A 17,763-nucleotide genomic window follows, 5' to 3' on the forward strand; every position below is an offset into this window, starting at 1 on the left:
TAGAATGGGTCTGAAGTCTTCATTTGGTTTCAGTACCATGAAGAGATAACCACATACCCTGCTCTTCTGAGGGGGTCTCTATGAATACACCCTGTGACATCAATCGGTTTTAGCTCCAGAAATAAAGATCCTCTTTTCACTGAGTCTTTGGGGGCATCTGAACTTAAAAAGTGAACCGGAGGAAATTTCTGTAACTCTAGTTAGTAGCCTAGGGTTACCACAGAGATGACCCATCTAGGATCTCTTTTTGCCAAGCCCCTGAAAACCACAGAAGTTTATTCCTCCCCACCTCAATCGAGCGGGGGCGCCTGATCGTCAGCTACAGCCTCCCCAGCGGGAGGGCCATGTGCCAAGGGGGGCACCGTCTGCCGGGGCGGCCGTGGGGGGTGCCCAAAAGGCAGGCAGGTGGGCCCATGGCCCCTCGTAAGGAGGCCTTGTTTTGTAGTCCTATGTAAACATAGGTAACTAGTTCCAGAGAAAACAAACGAGTACATATGCATACAGTTTAACGTATGCAGCATGTGTTAAAGGAATATGCCTCTATGGAAGCATGCGTTCATGGACGCATGAGTTCACAAAAATATGATTTTAGGCGAAATCTGAAAAGTGTGCGCTGTACACACGCATTCATGTAGTACGCGTGCCATGGAACAAGTATCTTGCAAGTAGGTGTTCATGAAATGCATTATGCAACACGCATCTGTACAGACATATATTCCTATGCGATTATGAGGAATCATGTGCATTTAAGTAAACCTATAGTTTTAAGTAATCATGCAGCTTCATGCGATTAACATCTTTATGTGATCAAGCATTTCTTATGCGACTAAGCATTTCTATGTGATCAAGCACTTTTTGAGCGATTATGTAAAAACCATGTATATCTATACAAACATAATCATGCGTTATGTGACCATGTATCCTGGAGTGATCCTGTCACCTCATGCGATCATGCGTCTTTATGTAAACAACAATAAACATGCTCCGTTTCTTGTTTTTACAAAAAACATGTCCAACCATGCATTTTGTACACCCATAATCATGTATCTTTATGCCAACATGTTAATTGGTAAGAAAAAAAAAGTTATCTTCAGCAACCGTGCGATTCCACAGCTTTGCGTTTTTAGCCATTATGTGCTCCAGCAACTGTGCGTACCTGTAGTCGTGCGTTTTTTAGCTAGTTTGCAAGCACCTGTATGAGGAAGGAAGGCTAAAAATGGTTCGTCCACAGTTGACTCCTCAGAAGAGAAATCATTAGACTGTCTTTCCTCCTGATCCCCTGAGGGTAACCCATCTTCCCTCATCCATTGCTCCTCTGATAGAGAGCCTAAGGTGGGGGAGGGGGGGATCTACCATGCTTCTTTCCGTTTGGATGGAAGATGCGATTAAAGCCGCTAGTCTCTCCTCTAGCCCCAGCATGTCGGAGGAAAAGGCATCTTCAGTCACGTATACAGGGGCTGAGATGTTAGAAGAAGCTGCAACACCCCCTGATCCCAATAGCTCACCCTGGCTAGCCACTTCTGGTATTGCAGGAGAAGATGACAATGTGGAGGTATGACTAGAGTCCTAGAGTCCTCAGCCCCTTCGAGGCCCTTCGAGTATGCATTTTGAGGGGGACCTCATGCCAAATTAAAAAAAAAAAATTGTGTGGGATCCTCCCCAAAATCCATACCAGACCCTTACCAGAGCATGCAGCCCTCCTAAACCATACCAGGCCACATGCCCTCAATATGGGGCAAGGGGCGCTTTGTCAGAGGGAAAGCACTGTAAATATACGTGTATATTTCCAGAAATACAAAATGATTAAAGTGCACAAACTGCTCTGCAGAAAGATGACTTTGTCATGTAGCTCCTCTTACCTGTGAGGTGCCATCATAGCTGGCAGATGCCAGCCTGGCATCATGGTGAGGGCTCCATGAAACACTTGTGATCTTTGATGTGTGCCCAGACAGGGTTCGGTAAGGCTCTGTGATGGTGGTGGGGGTATCAGAGAAGTTTTCTGGGGGGAATACAAAATACAAAAGGTAGAAAAACATTCCTTATTTATTACCCAACCATGCCACGATCCCGGTATCCTTCTTTAGAACAGGCAATGCATTATGAAGAGAGGGAGAAACATCCATCGTCTGATCTCTTCTGTGACCTAAGAAACCAAAAGCGACAAGGATTTTGTCACTTCCCGTTTCGGTTTGTTGGTTTACAAGCTTTTACCAGTTTGTAAAGCAGCTGACCAAACCAATCTTGGTTAGATTGGCTGCTTTGGTGGACAGAGGAGAGATCTGGGGTCTAATAGATGACCTGCCATGGCCCATGCTAATACAAGGGATGTTGTTCATTACTTGTGATAGCACAAATTAAAGAAGCCGTGTCAAAAAAATAGATAAGTATAAAAAAAAAAAAAAATCACCATTACAGTCAGAGTGAGAGCAATAATTCTAGCACCAGACCTCCTGTTTAACTCTAACTGGTAACCTGTAAATGCTTTTAAAGTGTCGCCTATGGACAATATAATGTACCATAGTATGTCGGTAGTATGTTGCCGTTCCAGGGGCGTGTACAATTTTAAAGCGTGATGTGTTAGGTATCTATTTAACTATTTAGGGCAACATCTTCTTTTATATCTTACCAAAAATGGGTATTATATTGTGCTTGTGTGAACTAAAATTAAAGTGTATTTTTTCCTGAAAATCTGTGTTCGATAAACCACTGTGCAATTATCGTGAGACAAATTGCAACACCCACCATTTTATTCTCCAGGGTCTTTGATTTCAGAAAATATATATTTTTGGGGTTTCCAAGTCATTTTCTAGTAAAAAAAAAAAAAAAATGCAGATTTATACATGTACAGTGCCTTGAAAAAGTATTCACACCCCTTGAAATTTTCCACATTTTGTCATGTTACAACCAAAAACGTTAATGTATTTTATTGGGATTTTATGCGATAGACCAACACAAAGTGGCACATAATTGGGAAGTGAAAGGAAAATGATAAATGGTTTTCAAAATGTTTTACAAATAAATATGTGAAAAGCGTGGCATGCATTTATATCCAGCCCCCCTGCGTAAATACTTTGTAGAAGCACCTGTCGATGCAATTACAGCTGCAAGTCTTTTTGGGTAAGTCTCTACCAGCTTTGCACATCCAGTGAGTGAATAGCTCAAGATCTGTCAGATTGGATGGAGAGCATCTATGAACAGCAATTTTCAAGTCTTGCCACAGATTCTCAATTGGATTTAGACCTGGATTTTGACTGGGCCATTCTAACACATGAATATGCTTTGATCTAAACCATTCCACTGTAGCTCTGGCTGTATGTTTATGGTCATTGTCCTGCTGGAACGTGAACCTCTGCCATGTCTTGGTAGGTTTGCAGTTGTGCCATACTCTTTCCATTTTTGGATGATGGATTGAACAGTGCTCTGTGAGATGTTCAAAGCTTGGGACATTTTTTTTTTTTTTTTGTATAATCTAACCTTGCCTTAAAATTCTCCACAACTTTATCCATGACCTGTCTGGTGTGTTCCTTGGCCTTCATGATGCTGCTTGTTCACTAAGGTTCTCTAACAAACCTCTGAGGGCTTCACAGAACAGCTGTATTTATACTGAGATTAAATTACATACAGGCGGACTCAATTTACTAATTAGGTGACTTCTGAAGGCAATTGGTTCCACTAGATTTTAGTTAGGGGTATCAGAGTAAAGGGGGCTGAATACATATGCATGCCACACTTTTCAGATATTTGTAAAAAAAATTGAAAACCATTTATCATTTTCCTTCCACTTCACAATTGTGTGCCACTTTGTGTTGGTCTATCACATAAAATCCCAATAAAATACATTTACGTTTTTGGTTGTAACATGACAAAATGTGGAAAAATTTCAAAGGGTATGAAAAAACTTTTCTTCAAGGCACTGTATGTGATAAACGTCAGAATTGGCCAGGATGGCAACTGGGTAAATTAGAAAAGAAATGTTAAGGTGGACATGCAAGCATGTTTCACTTGGACCCAAGTCTGCAAGATATGTACTGTATATATGCATATGCCAGCCATGCAAAGTCAATACTGGTTTTAAATTACCGTACTTTAAATGTCTCTTGATGCTTCCGGTGTCACAATAAACATTTTGTTACTTTTGCATTTGGTGGTAATCTAATTAATTCCCAGTTTGGTTATCTCTATCTTCAAAGAGGGGTTATTATAATGAGACATTAAAGACATGGAAGTAGATAATTGAAGAACCTCCACATTTAAGGTGGCCATACATGGATTGAAATTCATCCAGTTCAGCAGGGACCAGCAAAATTTAGAGCCGTGTATGGGCAGGCTGGTTATACAGAAGTAACATCTACCAAACATCTTCTGTACAACCAGCCTGTCGGGTTTTGAGGCTATAGCTGGCGGTATTGATCGGTGTATTCTGACGGCGGGGAAAGCTCCCTGCTGTCAGAATAAAATAACTCTGTGGCAATGGGGTAATTTTTTTTTTTTCACATTCAACCTGCTGGTTGAAAGAAGAATTTTTTTTTTATATATATATGGTCTGCCTCACTCCCCTTATTGTTCATATACATATAAAGTAGAGTGAAAGTTACTGTCATAGTAGGATTAGCAGTCCCAATGTTAGATTTTATTTATTTATTTTTTTTGCTGTCTGAGCCCTGTTGACTAAATTTTCTTTTGCTTCCCATCCTAGAGTTATAACAGTAAGTAAAAGGAAAACGGATGAATTACCCACTTGGATAGCGGTTACTGGAACAGGTATCATCACTGGAGTATTTCATTTCTATTCTTGTTCTGGTGACAACTGTAAAAAGCAAAATTGGTGTGCGTGTGTGTGTGCAGGGTAGAAAGCTTACAGCGTTTGTAAACTTCCTTTGTGTGAAAACCCCTGGTGTTCCTGCCAGTCCCTCCGCTTTCCTATTAAAAACTGACCACACTAAGCAGCAGGACACACCATGGAAAGTTCCCTAGCTATGCTGGGAACTCAGCCTGCTCGCCTCCAATAATAAGACTTGTCCTGACACATCCATCCACCCTGCACAACAGGCCACTAGGAAATTCAGTGTGCTGCAGCTTCTCCTCCCCCTAGCTCTTTTGCAGCTGAGAACAGAGGGAATGTGATCACTTATAAAAAAGGGAGAAAAGGCGTAATTTTTTTTTCAGTCTATACACAAATGTTTTGCCTTTCGTTTCTATTGTAAAACAACCCATTCAGTTTTAAAAGGTGAGGGTTTTCAATCACTTTAAAGCGTTTGTTAACCCAAAGCAGATTAAACAGCACAGTGCTTGTGCTGTGTAATCTGCCCCCCTCTAAACTATAAAAAAAAAAACAAATCCTGAATTTGCACTTCCTGTATCCCCTCTCTAAACAGACAACGAAAATCAGGACAGCTCTGCACTGATCACCGTGGTCTAATTGCAGCCCTTCGTCATGCGCTGCTGTCCCCTCTGCTCTCCTCTCTCCCCCCTCACCCCCTCCTTCCTGCACGTCAGCTCGTGTCTGTGTCTCCGTCCATGCCTCCCGCCGCTTCTAGTAAAATTAAAAATCTTTCTTCCTCACTGCCAGCAACTCTTTCATATCCTGGCAGAGCACGCTGTACCTTTCTTTTAGAAAAACGAGCGCTATAAATACCGTTTTAGCGCTGTCTTCAGGTCGGTCACGTGACTCTCGGCCGGTTTCCATGGCTACTGCAGGAGAGGCTGAGCGGCCATGTGATCTCCCCAGCTGACTTCAGAGGGAGATCACGGCCCCTCCTGCAGTATCCATCCATCAGAGCTGTACAGCAGCCACGAGTCATGTGAATGGGCCTGAAGACAGCTCTAAATAGGTACTTACAGTGCTTGATTTTCTATAAGACAGGTACAGTGTGCTCTGCCATAGTCTGGCAGAGTTTGAGTAATATGGGTTAACAAACCCTTAAAGGTAGATATATGTAACAGGATCTTAAGCCACCATATAAAAGGTTCCCATGATGTTATAACAGAAACTTACACTCACGCTCAGTATTCCTCTGTCCATGAACAGACATACATTTTCTAGCACATGTAATAGCTGTAGGTTATAAAGATGTGTTCTCACCCAGTGCTCCCTTTAGGTTGTGCACGTAAACCACAGCATTGTTGGATCCTGATGCCAGCAGAAAGCTTAGGTTTGGGTCCTCACTGTGGTCATGATGCCAGCGAACAGAATTCACCAGTTTATGATGTTGCTGGATAGTGCAGATGAGTTGAAGAACTGGAGCCCGGAAAATTTCAATACTCCTAAAATAACACAGCAATATACTTGCAAAAAACTGTGTTGATGTTCAAAGTCAAAAAGACATAGTAAGAATATTGGGGCCATGCAATATGCCATATACATCTAAAAACTAGCTGTTCATCCGAAAATAACTTTCTGAGCCTCTTTTTAGTTGTGAGCATCCTACCTATTCATCTGCCTGCCCACTTACTACTTTCTCTGGTCTACCGTGCAGGGCATTTAGTAGAAAATTCTCAGCAGTCAAAATATTGACTTCTGTCAAGCTAGAATGAACGGGCCAAATTTAGAAAAGTGTAAAGCCAGCTTTAAATTTCTCTTTACTATATGACAAAAAAAAAAAAAAAAAAAAAAAAAACAGTTCACATTGTCCAGCCTGCCATGTTATGGTGATCCATTTCTTCCAGGGCTCCTCTGCACACACTCAGAGAGCAACACAGAATAACTGATATGCCTTGCATATGCACCAATTTAAAAATCTGCTGGCTTATAATGAGTTAAGTTAAACAAGGTGTATGCCACCCCAGGGACTTATATCTAGCTTGTGTTGGAGACCACGCTGGACTTACTGGATTAGGCACTAGACCTGAGTGGGTATTCGTGTGGGCAAAAGGAAGAAATGTCTTCTGGTGGTTAGTGGCCAGTGATGGATGGTGGCGATGAGCCCTCTCAGGGATTGGGCTGTTGCCTTTTCTGTGTGACCTTAAGGTCGTTTAATCCTGTAGACTAAGTGTTAGCCTGCCTATACAACTAAAGTGGGCATCTTGCCATTCAGAAACCTTGATCCAACAGAACCACTCATGGGAATCGTTCCCACCATTCCACCAAAGGCTACGCAACAATAGCCTTGAAAAAGGTGGAGTCTATTCCCCAGAAACTTGTTGGATTGATTTACTTGTTGCAATTTTTTAACCACTTGCCGAATGCCCTATAGCAGTTTTATTGCTACAGGGCGGCCGCTGTATGCAGGAGCACGTATATATACACACACATGTGATCCTGCACTTCCGCGTAGCGGGCATGAATGTGGCCGACGGCACCTGCAGATCATCCTGCAGAGACACAGAATGGCAGTAAACAAGGCATCGCTCTAGTGCTCAAATAACACATGCAATTGAACTTTAGTAATCCATAAAATAAAAAAAGTGAAATATTAAAAGTGATCAAAGTCCAGAAAAAAATAAAACAACAATTTCAGTGATTCCACAGCCATGATGGAAACAAGAGACTCCAAGAAAGTCAGGTGACACTCTTCATGCTCGTGTTCTGCTTACCGGATGGAGTGTGACCCACTAATAAGAGTGGTCAACATGCAATCTTATTACAAACCAGTCCAGCGTCTCCAGCAGGCAGAGAGGTCCCTTTCAAAATGATGACCAAACCAGCTGCAGCAAGCAGGCAGCGGCAATGAAGGCTTACAAACCAGTTCCTTTACTGGTTAGTGTGTCCTCTTTGACCGGCATTAACTGAAATGAAATGTTTCTGGTAATATTGATTAGTCCTGCTTGGAAGAATTACAGGGAAAAGTAGCTTTACAATGGTCCCGGGGAACGCTGGCTCAGTCAGCAGCCAGTGAGCTCACAAAAAAAAAAAAACTAAAAAAAAAAGCTGCTGACTGAGCCAGTGAGCCCCCGGGGACCATTCCAAAGCTACATTTCTCTGTAATTCCCCCAAGCAGGATTAATAAACATTTACCATAAATATTTCATTTCAGTTAATGCTGGAAGAGCCTGGACAAGCCTTCATTGCTGCTGCCGGAGCCGTTTTGGTCGTCATTCTGAGAGGGACCTTCTTCCCTGCCGGTGATACTGGATTGGCCTAGTAAAAGCACCTCCCACACTGTAATAAAACACAGGCTAAGCACACAGTTAACCCTTCGATCGCCGCTGATGTTAACCCCTTCCCAGCCAGTGTCATTAGTACAGTGACTGCATAAATTTAGCACTAATGCAAGGAGTTCTAATGATATGAAATCCCCAGTGTGCCACATCCCATAGAAACAGGGAAAAGAAGAAGACCCCTAGGTGTGGGACTTTTAGGGCACTACAAAAAGGAATTAATAATGTATAACAAAAATATATAATTTATTTTAGAGTATGTCATAGACAAAAATACTGAGCATGGTCATGAAGACTAGAAAAGAAAAATATATACAAACAACTGTATGTGACTAGAGAAATGTTTAAACTCACTGTTGACCGTTTGTATTTGAACTTTATAGATTATCATCCTGTTAACCCCTGATGAAAGAATGGACATTCAGCTCTGAAACGCGTCGGGTACAGCATACTGTATCTACAGTGGTTGTATATATTTTTCTTTTCTAGTCTTAATGGCCATGTTCAGTATTTTTGTCTATGAAATACTCTTCAATAAATTATATTTTTTTTATATATTATTGATTCCTTTTTGTAGTGCCCTAAAAGTCACACTCCTAGCGGTCTTTTTCATAAATGTATCACTGATCACTGCATTAGTGTCACCGGTTCCTCAAAAAATGTCTAAAAAAGGTCCAAGAACCAAATTTCAGAAGTTTTTCTGGACATCGAGCACTCCTTTCTTTTTATCTAAGACCTCATGGACTTAGACTCTTGAACTCTTATTTACTTGCATTTTTACGGTTTGCCTGGAGTACACCTGTCACTATACTAGCGGGGCTCTGTATTATGTGAAAAAATTATTCTGTGAATCGACAGCGGAAGGGAGGGGTGGCAGGGTGGCTGCTGTGCATCTCTTCTGTTAGAGCATGGCAATAGCTGGACTCCAGTCACTCAGTAAGATTGTAAATAGTAAACAAAAGATTAAAGTGGATGTAAACCCTCACATATACCCAGTGAAGTGAACAGCCTGTGATACACAGAGATGAAACAAATCTCCCTACATAAGTTTTACATGTATATCTGCCGTCTTCATCTGTATATATCCTTTAGATTGAAAGTGCTCTATTAGTGTTAAAGTTTTTCTCTTCCTGGTTAGCACTGGTAGTGGATCATTGGCATGCAGCCAAGACAGCTGATTGGAGGAAAGATGACCCCCCCCCCCCACATTGGCAGAGGAAGAAACGAATGTGCAGAGGTCTGTTCTTAGAGGGCAAGCTGACTGCTAACCTATTTATAGCAACCTCCCCTGACACATACTTCTATCGCCCGTCTCGGAGAACGTGTGAGAAGTGATCAGGCTGATAACAGAGCTACGGAGCAGGAGACAGCTACGGACATAGTGCTTTGAAGAGAGATAAGAAAACACTGCATATATACAGTTGTGCTCATAAGTTTACATACCCTGGCAGAATTTATGATTTCTTGGCCATTTTTCAGAGAATATGAATGACAACACAAAAACTTTTCTTTCACTCATGGTTAGTGTTTGGCTGAAGCAATTTATTATCAATCAACTGTGGTTTCTCTTTTTAAATCATAATGGCAACAGAAACTACCCAAATGACCCTGATCAAAAGTTTACATACTCCAGTTCCTAATACCGTGTATTGCCCCCTTTAACATCAATGACAGCTTGAAGTTTTTTGTGGTATTTGTGGATGAGCCTCTTTATCTTCACAGATGGTAAAGCTGCCCAATCCTCTTGGCAAAAAGCCTCCAGTGCCTGTAAATTCTTGGGCTGTCTTGCATAAATTGCACGTTTGAGATCTCTTCAGAGTGGCTCAATGATATTGAGGTCAGGAGACAGATGCCCACTCCAGAACCTTCACTTTATTCTGCTGTAGCCAATGACAGGTCAACTTGGCCTTATGTTTTGGATCATTGTCATGTTGGAATGTCCAAGTACGCCCCATGCGCAGCTTCCTGGCTGATGAATGCAAATGTACCTCCAGTATTTTTTGATAACATTCTGCATTCATCTTGCCAACAATTTTGACCAAATTTCCTGTGCCTTTGTAGCTCACACATCCCCAAAACATCAGCGATCCACCTCCGTACCTTGCATCATAGGCCTTGTTGACTCCTCTCCAAATATAGCATTTATGGTTGTGGCCAAAAAGCTCAATTTGGTCTCATCACTCCAAATGACTTTGTGCCAGGAGGTATGTCTCTTAGCTGTTTTGCGTATTATAAGCGGTATACTTTGTGGCATTTGCGTAGTAATGGCTTTCTTCTGGAGACTCGACCATGCAGCCCACCTTTCTTCAAGTGCCTCCTTACTGTGCATCTTGAAACAGCCACACCGCATGTTTTCAGAGAGTTCTGCATTTCACCTGAAATTATTTGTGGGGTTTTTTTTGCATCCCGAACAATTTTCCTGGCAGTTGTGGCTGAAATTTTAGTTGGTCTACCTGACCGTGGTTTGGTTTCAACAGAACCCCTCATTTTCCACTTTTTGATTAGTTTGAACACTGTCGATTGGTATTCTCAATTCCTTGGATATCTTTTTATAATGCTTTCCTGTTTTATACAGTTCAAATACATTTCCCACAGATTCCTTGACAATTCTTTTGCTTTCCCTGTGACTCAGAATCCAGAAACGTCAGTGCAGCACTGGATGAAAGATGCAAGGGTCTGTCAGGAGTCCAGAAATGCATTGACCTTATATGCACACACACTAATTACAAGCAAACAGATCACAGGGGAGGATGGTTACCTTTAATAGCCATTCAAACCCCTTTGTGTCAACTTATGTGCATTTTATCAGGCCAAAATCACCAGGGTATATAAACTTTTGATCAGGGTCATTTGGGTAGTTTCTGTTGCCATTATGATTTAAAAAGAGTAAACACAGTTGATTGATAATAAATGGTTTCAGCCAAACACTAACCATGAGTGAAAGAAAAGTTTTTGTGTTATCATTCATATTCTCTGAAAAATATGGATATGTAAACTTAAAAGCACAACTGTATGTGCCCAGCTCAAAATTTCATGAATCAGGTTTACATCCACTTTAAGTCTATTAAGTGACATATACCTTATTTGACATACCGTATTTATCGGTGTATAACACGTCCGGGTGCCACACATTGGGGGGCCCTGGGACAGCACTGCCAGCATACTCTAAAGTTAAGAAAAAAATCACTGCCAGCCCCTTTTCGTACACTGCTCCTCCTGTGTCAGTGTCATTGTAAAACAAAGTCTCTAAATACCTCATTAGCTCAGTTTCTTTCCAGCCCTGTCCTCCTCCCTCTCCGAGTGTAGCTTTAGATTAGTGGAGGAGAGCGGTCAGGTGACCATCTATTAGAGCTGCACGATTCTGGCCAAAATGAGAATCACGATTTTTTTGCTTAGAATAAAAAGATCACGATTCTCGCGATATAAAATCTTTCAGATTATACAAAAAAAAAAATTAAAAAAAGGGCTAACTTTACTGGTTATTTTTTTTTTTTCATCAGTTCATTAATGTCATTTCTTAAAAAAAAAATTGCATTTGAAAGACCGCTGCGCAAATACAGTGTGACATAAAATATTGCAACAACCACCATTTTATTATCTAGGGTGTCTACTAAAAAAATATATATAATGTTTGGGTGTTCTAAATAAATTTCTAGCAAAACAAAAAAGGATTTTAACTTGAAACCAACAAATGTCAGAAAAAGGTTTAGTGTTTAAGTGGTTAAACTTTTTTCACTTACACCAAAGTCTATTCCATTGACAAATTGTTACAATGTTTATACTTAAGTTAAACTGCTAAAGAATGTTGCAAGTCTTGGCAGACTGCCCAGTTTTTTCTTCCTTTCTTTTGATGGCTGTGGCTTCAGAAGAGCAGAGAATTCTTTACATAGAAAGAATTGTGAAACACTTTAGTCAAGATCTACCATCCATGAAACATCAGAGGAGAGCAGTCATGTGACCGGGTCAATGAAAGAATGGCGCTAATGAGGTATTTAGAGGCTTCGATTTACGACAGTGACACAGGAGCAGCAGTGTATGAGAAAGGGCTGGCAGTGATTTCTTCTTAACTTTAGAGTATGCTGGCAGTGCTGTCCCAGGAGACTGGGGGTCGCCTGGGAGTGCAGGGGGCTGTGGATTTTTTTTCCTGAAAATTCCCTCTTACAATTAGGGTGCGTGTTATACACCAATATGGTAACTCCTTAAAAAACAACTTTTTTTTAAAATTGCTGAAATTCTCAAAGTTCCGCTTTAAGACTAAAGACATGCTGACTTGATAAGGGGACTAGTTAATGTAAACTGTTGCTAGAAGTTAACATTTCACTAATCTTTCTTTCGCTTTGATTTTTACCTGCCCTTTGTGAAACTGGGGAATTTAATGTGGCAATAAGCTCCAAAAAAGGAAAACTAAATAGGTTTTTACTGTGTACCAAATGCTACAGCTGCACACATGGCAATGTATGTGAACGCATTCCATCAAAAAAAAAAAAAAAAAAAAAAAAAAAAAAGGATTGATTTGGTTAACTGTTCTTTTTTTCCCGGGTTCAATCACCACTATTTAATAAAAAAACTGTTATACTGTTATGACCAGTACTTTTTGTGACTGCAAAGAGCGCAGAACTCTTCATTGCCAGTCTCATAAAGATCCATACTGGTTAGGATGTTACAAGCTTTGGTGGACAGTGACTTCTGTTATCAAAGAACATTATATTAAGGGTGCTCACTGTAAAATCAAGCTACAGTTGAAAGGTTTTCAAGGATGCCCTTCTAGATTTCAATTCCACTTAAAATGATTTATTTTAATATATATATCTATCAGCATCCAGCGAATATGTAACATTTCCTATTCTTAGAATGGTTTAATACAAGTCACTTACCCATCTTCGTTGCCAATGGCTAAGTGCTGTGAGTCGGGTTTCCAGCTCAGTTCAGTGTGTGCAGGCAACTTGTGCTGATCAAACACACAAAACTCATCAAACCACAAGTACAATATTTACTCAAAGGAAGCACTGTCAACACTAACAAAAGGCACAGTTCAGTGAAATTTGGAAATATATTGCTCACAATACATTAAACTGTACCTTTGCAAACTTTTCAGAAAAAGGAAATTTGACTTGTAAATTGTATACCTTGGACACAAAATAGGACACAGGCTGGGTATTTACAGACCCTTTGGTTATGAAATGCCACATTCAGGTTATTGAACACTGGCAACGTTTTTGGACCCTAGGCCTATGCCTATAACCCTACCCTACTCTGAGAGACCTAAGATTTTTAGCAAGCAATGCAGAGTAACACAGGAACAGAGGGGAGGATGGCCTGTGTCCTGTACTGTACTCCAAGTTATGGAATTTCCATGTAAAGTCATAAATTCTTATCTTAAATCGTACAATACAGGACCCCGACACAATTAATTGGAGGGGTGGGCAAAAAAAGGCAAACAGAGCAGTGCAAACAAACGTGACGCAACTCGGTGTGCTGCTAAAAGTACCTTGTGACCAAAGGCTGCCTCCGCAGAGGCCTGGACATCCACTTGGTAAAACTTGGAGAATGTATCAACCAAAGACCAGGTGGTGGCCTTACAAAAGAAAATTGAAGCTTGATGTTGAAAAGCTCAAGAACCTCCCACTGATCTTGTGGAGTAAGTACGTAGAGGTACCTTGTCCTCAAGAGCATAAGCCTTTGCAATGAGTTGTCCACCTAGCAATGGTGAACTTGAGCGCAGGGTGTCCTTGACGAGACATTGTTGGCAATACAAAAAGAGTATGTGGCTGTCAGAAACAACCTGACAGTGCTGACCAAATCTAATGTAATGCAATTTCTTTGGGATACTTTGGAGCAGAGCACAAACAAGAAAGGACAATGTCTCAATTAAGGTGGAAGGCAGAGACAACCTTGGATAGAAAGGTGGGTCTTCGAAGCACGGCCATTTTATCTTTGTGAAGAATCAAGGAAAGGCTCTTTAAATGATAGAGCTGCTGTCTGACAAATGTGCTAGCCACCAAGAAGGCCAGTTTACAGGAGAGATCCCTAACGGGTTTAAAGGGTGATTTCTGCAGGGCAGAGAGAACCTAATCGAGGTCCCAAGGAAGCGCGGAATGCTGTAAAGGGGATCTAATCTGTGAGACACCTTGAATCATGGTTCAAACAAAGAAACGTGAGGCCAGAGGCTTCTGGAATAGGATAGAGAGGATAGGATACAGAGTACTTAACCACTTGCTGACCGCCCTATAGCAGTTTTATGCCGGATCACATATATATTATACACACACACACACACTATGTGTGTGTGTGTGTGTGTGTGTGTGTGTGTGTGTGTGTGTGTGTGTGTGTAATATATATGTGATCCGGCATAAAACTGCTACAGTATCTCACAAAAGTGAGTACACCCCTCACATTTTTGTAAATATTTTAATATATCTTTTCATGTGATAACACTGAATAAATTACACTTTGCTACAATGTAATATAGTGAGTGTACAGCATGTATAACAGTGTAAATTTGCTGTCCCCTCAAAATAACTCAACACACAGCCATTAATGTCTAAACCGCTGGCAACAAACGTGAGTACACCCCTAAGTGAAAATGTCCAAATTGGGCCCAAAGTGTCAATATTTTGTGTGACCACCATTATTTTCCAGCACTGCCTTAACCCTTTTGGGCATGGAGTTCACCAGAGCTTCACACGTTGCCACTGGAGTCCTCTTCCACTCCTCCATGACGACACCACGGAGCTAGTGGATGTTAGAGACCTTGCGCTCCTCCACCTTCCGTTTGAGGATGCCCCACAGATGCTCAATAGGGTTTAGGTCTGGAGACATGATTGGCCAGTCCATCACCTTTACCCTCAGCTTCTTTAGCAAGGTAGTGGTCGTCTTGGAGGTGTGTTTGGGGTTGTTATGTTGGGATACTGCCCTGCAGTCTCCAAAGGGAGGGGATCATGCTCTGCTTAAGTATGTCACAGTACATGATGGCATTTATGGTTCCCTCAATGAACTGTAGCTCCCCAGTGCTGGCAGCACTTATGCAGCCCCAGACCATGACACTCCCACCACCATGCTTGACTGTAGGCAAGACACACTTGTCTTTGTACTCCTCACCTGGTTGCCGCCACACACGCTTGACACCATCTGAACCAAATAGGGGAGGGAGAGAAGGAGAAGCGGCTGATTAAACGCCATGCAGGGAGATCGGTGTTTACAGCTGTCCCGCCGCTGCACCGATCACTCCCGGCTGTCCCTTGTATCTTCCTCCTCCAGAGCCTGACGTGTTCTCCACCACCACCACCACCTCCCCTTCTTCTCTGGCCCCCCCCTCCTGTCCTCATCTGCCCGCTGTGTCTTCCTCCTCCACACCCCCCCTTATCCCCTGCAGCTGACTCCCCTCCTCTCCCTCGGGCTCTGTCAGGATGGAGAGCGGAGGAAAGGACCGCTATACATGTCATTTACCGGTCCTTTCGGCGTCGCTGTGCAGGGGCGGGGGGTGCGGTCGGCACCTGGGTGACACCCATCAGAGGGGTGACACCATCCCTTAGCCTGAACACATCCAGCACGCGCCGGGGCTGCTCCTGGTCTCTGTTTTCCTCCTCCGAATCTTCCCCTCTCACTACTGCTCTGCTGAGCTGAGCCTGTCACTTCTTTTCTCCAGCGGAGCAGCTGCACACTGCATGTGTCCTCACCAGCTGCCGCCCCGGGTGTATGTACGTATGTATGTATGCATGTATGTATGTTGTGTACCTGAGCCGCCCGCCCTGTCCCCGAGCTGGGGGTGTCCTCTGCCGCCGGAGCCCGAGGTGAGCTCTTGCAATGGGGGGGTGTCATGGTGCCCGCCACCCAGTCACACACCTGAGCTGTCCAGACCTCCTGTGGTAAAAAGGAGGAGTGCTAAGAGGGGGGGTGGTTGTTTTTACTGCTGGACACAGCTATATCATATATATATATTTATAGCTGTGTATATAGCTGTGTCCAGATAACCCGTGGGGGGGGGGGGGGGGGCTGCTGGACACAGCTGTTATATATATATATATCTGCATATATAGCTGTGTCCAGCAGCACCCCTCCACTTATCAGACCGTCTCAGTGTGGGCAGCTCAGCCACTACACCTGTATATGATATAGCTGATAACTGATTGGGGGGGGGGGGGGGTGGAGTGCTGCTGGACACACATACATATATATATATATATATATATATATATATATATATATATTATATGTGTAATATAGCTGTGTCCAGCAGCAAACCCCCCCCCCCCCCCCCATCAGACCAGTGGAGTGTCTGCAGCCAGGGCTGAGATTATGTTGAGGCAGAGCAGCAGAAGAAAGGAGTGGGAGGGAATTAAAAAATAATGCATGTCTCTTAGGCTAGTGCACGAGATATGTAAATCACCTGTCACTCACAGCAAGGGGGAGGATTTGACAAAGTTTTTCTCTGTTTGTCAAGATTGATCTCACTGAACAATAAAAGAGGATTGCTGGATTAACTCTTTGTGGCAAGACTGGGCTCAAATGATAGGAAATCTTATACTCTACATTATCAAAAAAAAAATTTCGGGTTTACATCCACTTTATTGGACAAATTACTGAAGTTTGAAGTTATAACTTCAAACCAGTAATTTCACAGTAAAATAGAAAAATAATAAAGTATTATGTTATAACAAATAGCATAATAATATATGATTTAGCCTGATTAAAACAGTACCTTTTCAGCAGTAGAAGATTCTCATTCTCCCTCTTAGCTGCGTGAGAAAAACATGGGATTATGGGTAAATCTTATACCCATAAACTCGTGCTTTTTCCTTGTAGTTAAGAGGGCTGGGCTGGAAGGGAGCATTTGTCTTTTAGACACATGCCCCTTCTATGACACTGCAGTGAGGACAGCCTCCACTGCAGCATTTTTATTGGACAGCTTGTTCCAATGGTGTTTTACTATTGGTCCAAGGCTCCAAGCTGTCCATTAAGCTCAGTGTTTCTGACAAGAAGTCAGAGGCACTGTGAGCTCAGCCTCTCAGTCTGCTGCAAACAGAGTGTACCAGCTTGTATTTAAACAGGCTGCTCTGTATGTAGCTTCTGAAAGGCTGCACAAGAAGCCCCGTATCTCTGGAACCATAGGTGGCAGGAGCCACGTTGACCAGTGGTGGGGCAGGACTTCAGCTACCTACCCCTGAATTTGGGGTCTCTGTGACCCCAGGTCGCCAAGCTACGACCCGCAATCGTTTTTCTTTTGGAGTTTTTTTTTTCCCCCTCCATGTTCATGGCAGGTGAGGCTCTGCCTCACTTGCCTCCCCTGACTGCACGCCCCTGTCAGAAACCCTTGGAGAATCTCACAGATGGACGGCTTTTTGATCTTAAGGTCTAAGCATGGGATCTTGGAGAGGCAAGTTTGTTTGCAAAAAGATAACTTTTGCCTGGGCCATGTCTAAGATTAGGCCTAAGTATTGTAGATGAAAGAAAGGCTGGAGAGCAGACCCTTGAAGGTTAATTCCCAAGCTGAAAGCCTGAAGCATCTAAATAGTTGATTTTGAGGTTTGCAGATACTTTTGATGGAGATAAATTCTTTAGAAGATGGTCATCCAGGTGCCCTGTGACCTAGTCAACCCCACACTCTTTGAATGCTTTGAGTTTTTATAAGGGCGAGCATTGGGGGCAAAGAACATCTTCTATACAGTA

The 17,763-nt window shown here is 42.4% G+C and overlaps 1 protein-coding gene across 2 annotated transcripts in view; it reads right to left on the reverse strand.

Annotated features, from left to right (window-relative positions):
• The window catches only part of GEMIN5 (gem nuclear organelle associated protein 5), a 203,428-nt gene that overhangs the window by 123,843 nt on the left and 61,822 nt on the right, over nt 1–17,763 (reverse strand). For both annotated transcript variants that reach the window (XM_073621159.1, XM_073621158.1), the window contains exons 13-15: nt 12,972–13,045; nt 6,083–6,264; nt 1,860–1,999 (exon numbers count right to left, since the gene is read on the reverse strand). In XM_073621159.1, coding sequence (XP_073477260.1) covers nt 1,860–1,999; nt 6,083–6,264; nt 12,972–13,045 — 396 coding nt within the window. The remainder of the gene's footprint in view (nt 1–1,859; nt 2,000–6,082; nt 6,265–12,971; nt 13,046–17,763) is intronic.

This window comes from Aquarana catesbeiana, linkage group LG03, assembly GCF_042186555.1.
Source record: "Aquarana catesbeiana isolate 2022-GZ linkage group LG03, ASM4218655v1, whole genome shotgun sequence".
Classification (NCBI taxonomy): domain Eukaryota; kingdom Metazoa; phylum Chordata; class Amphibia; order Anura; family Ranidae; genus Aquarana; species Aquarana catesbeiana.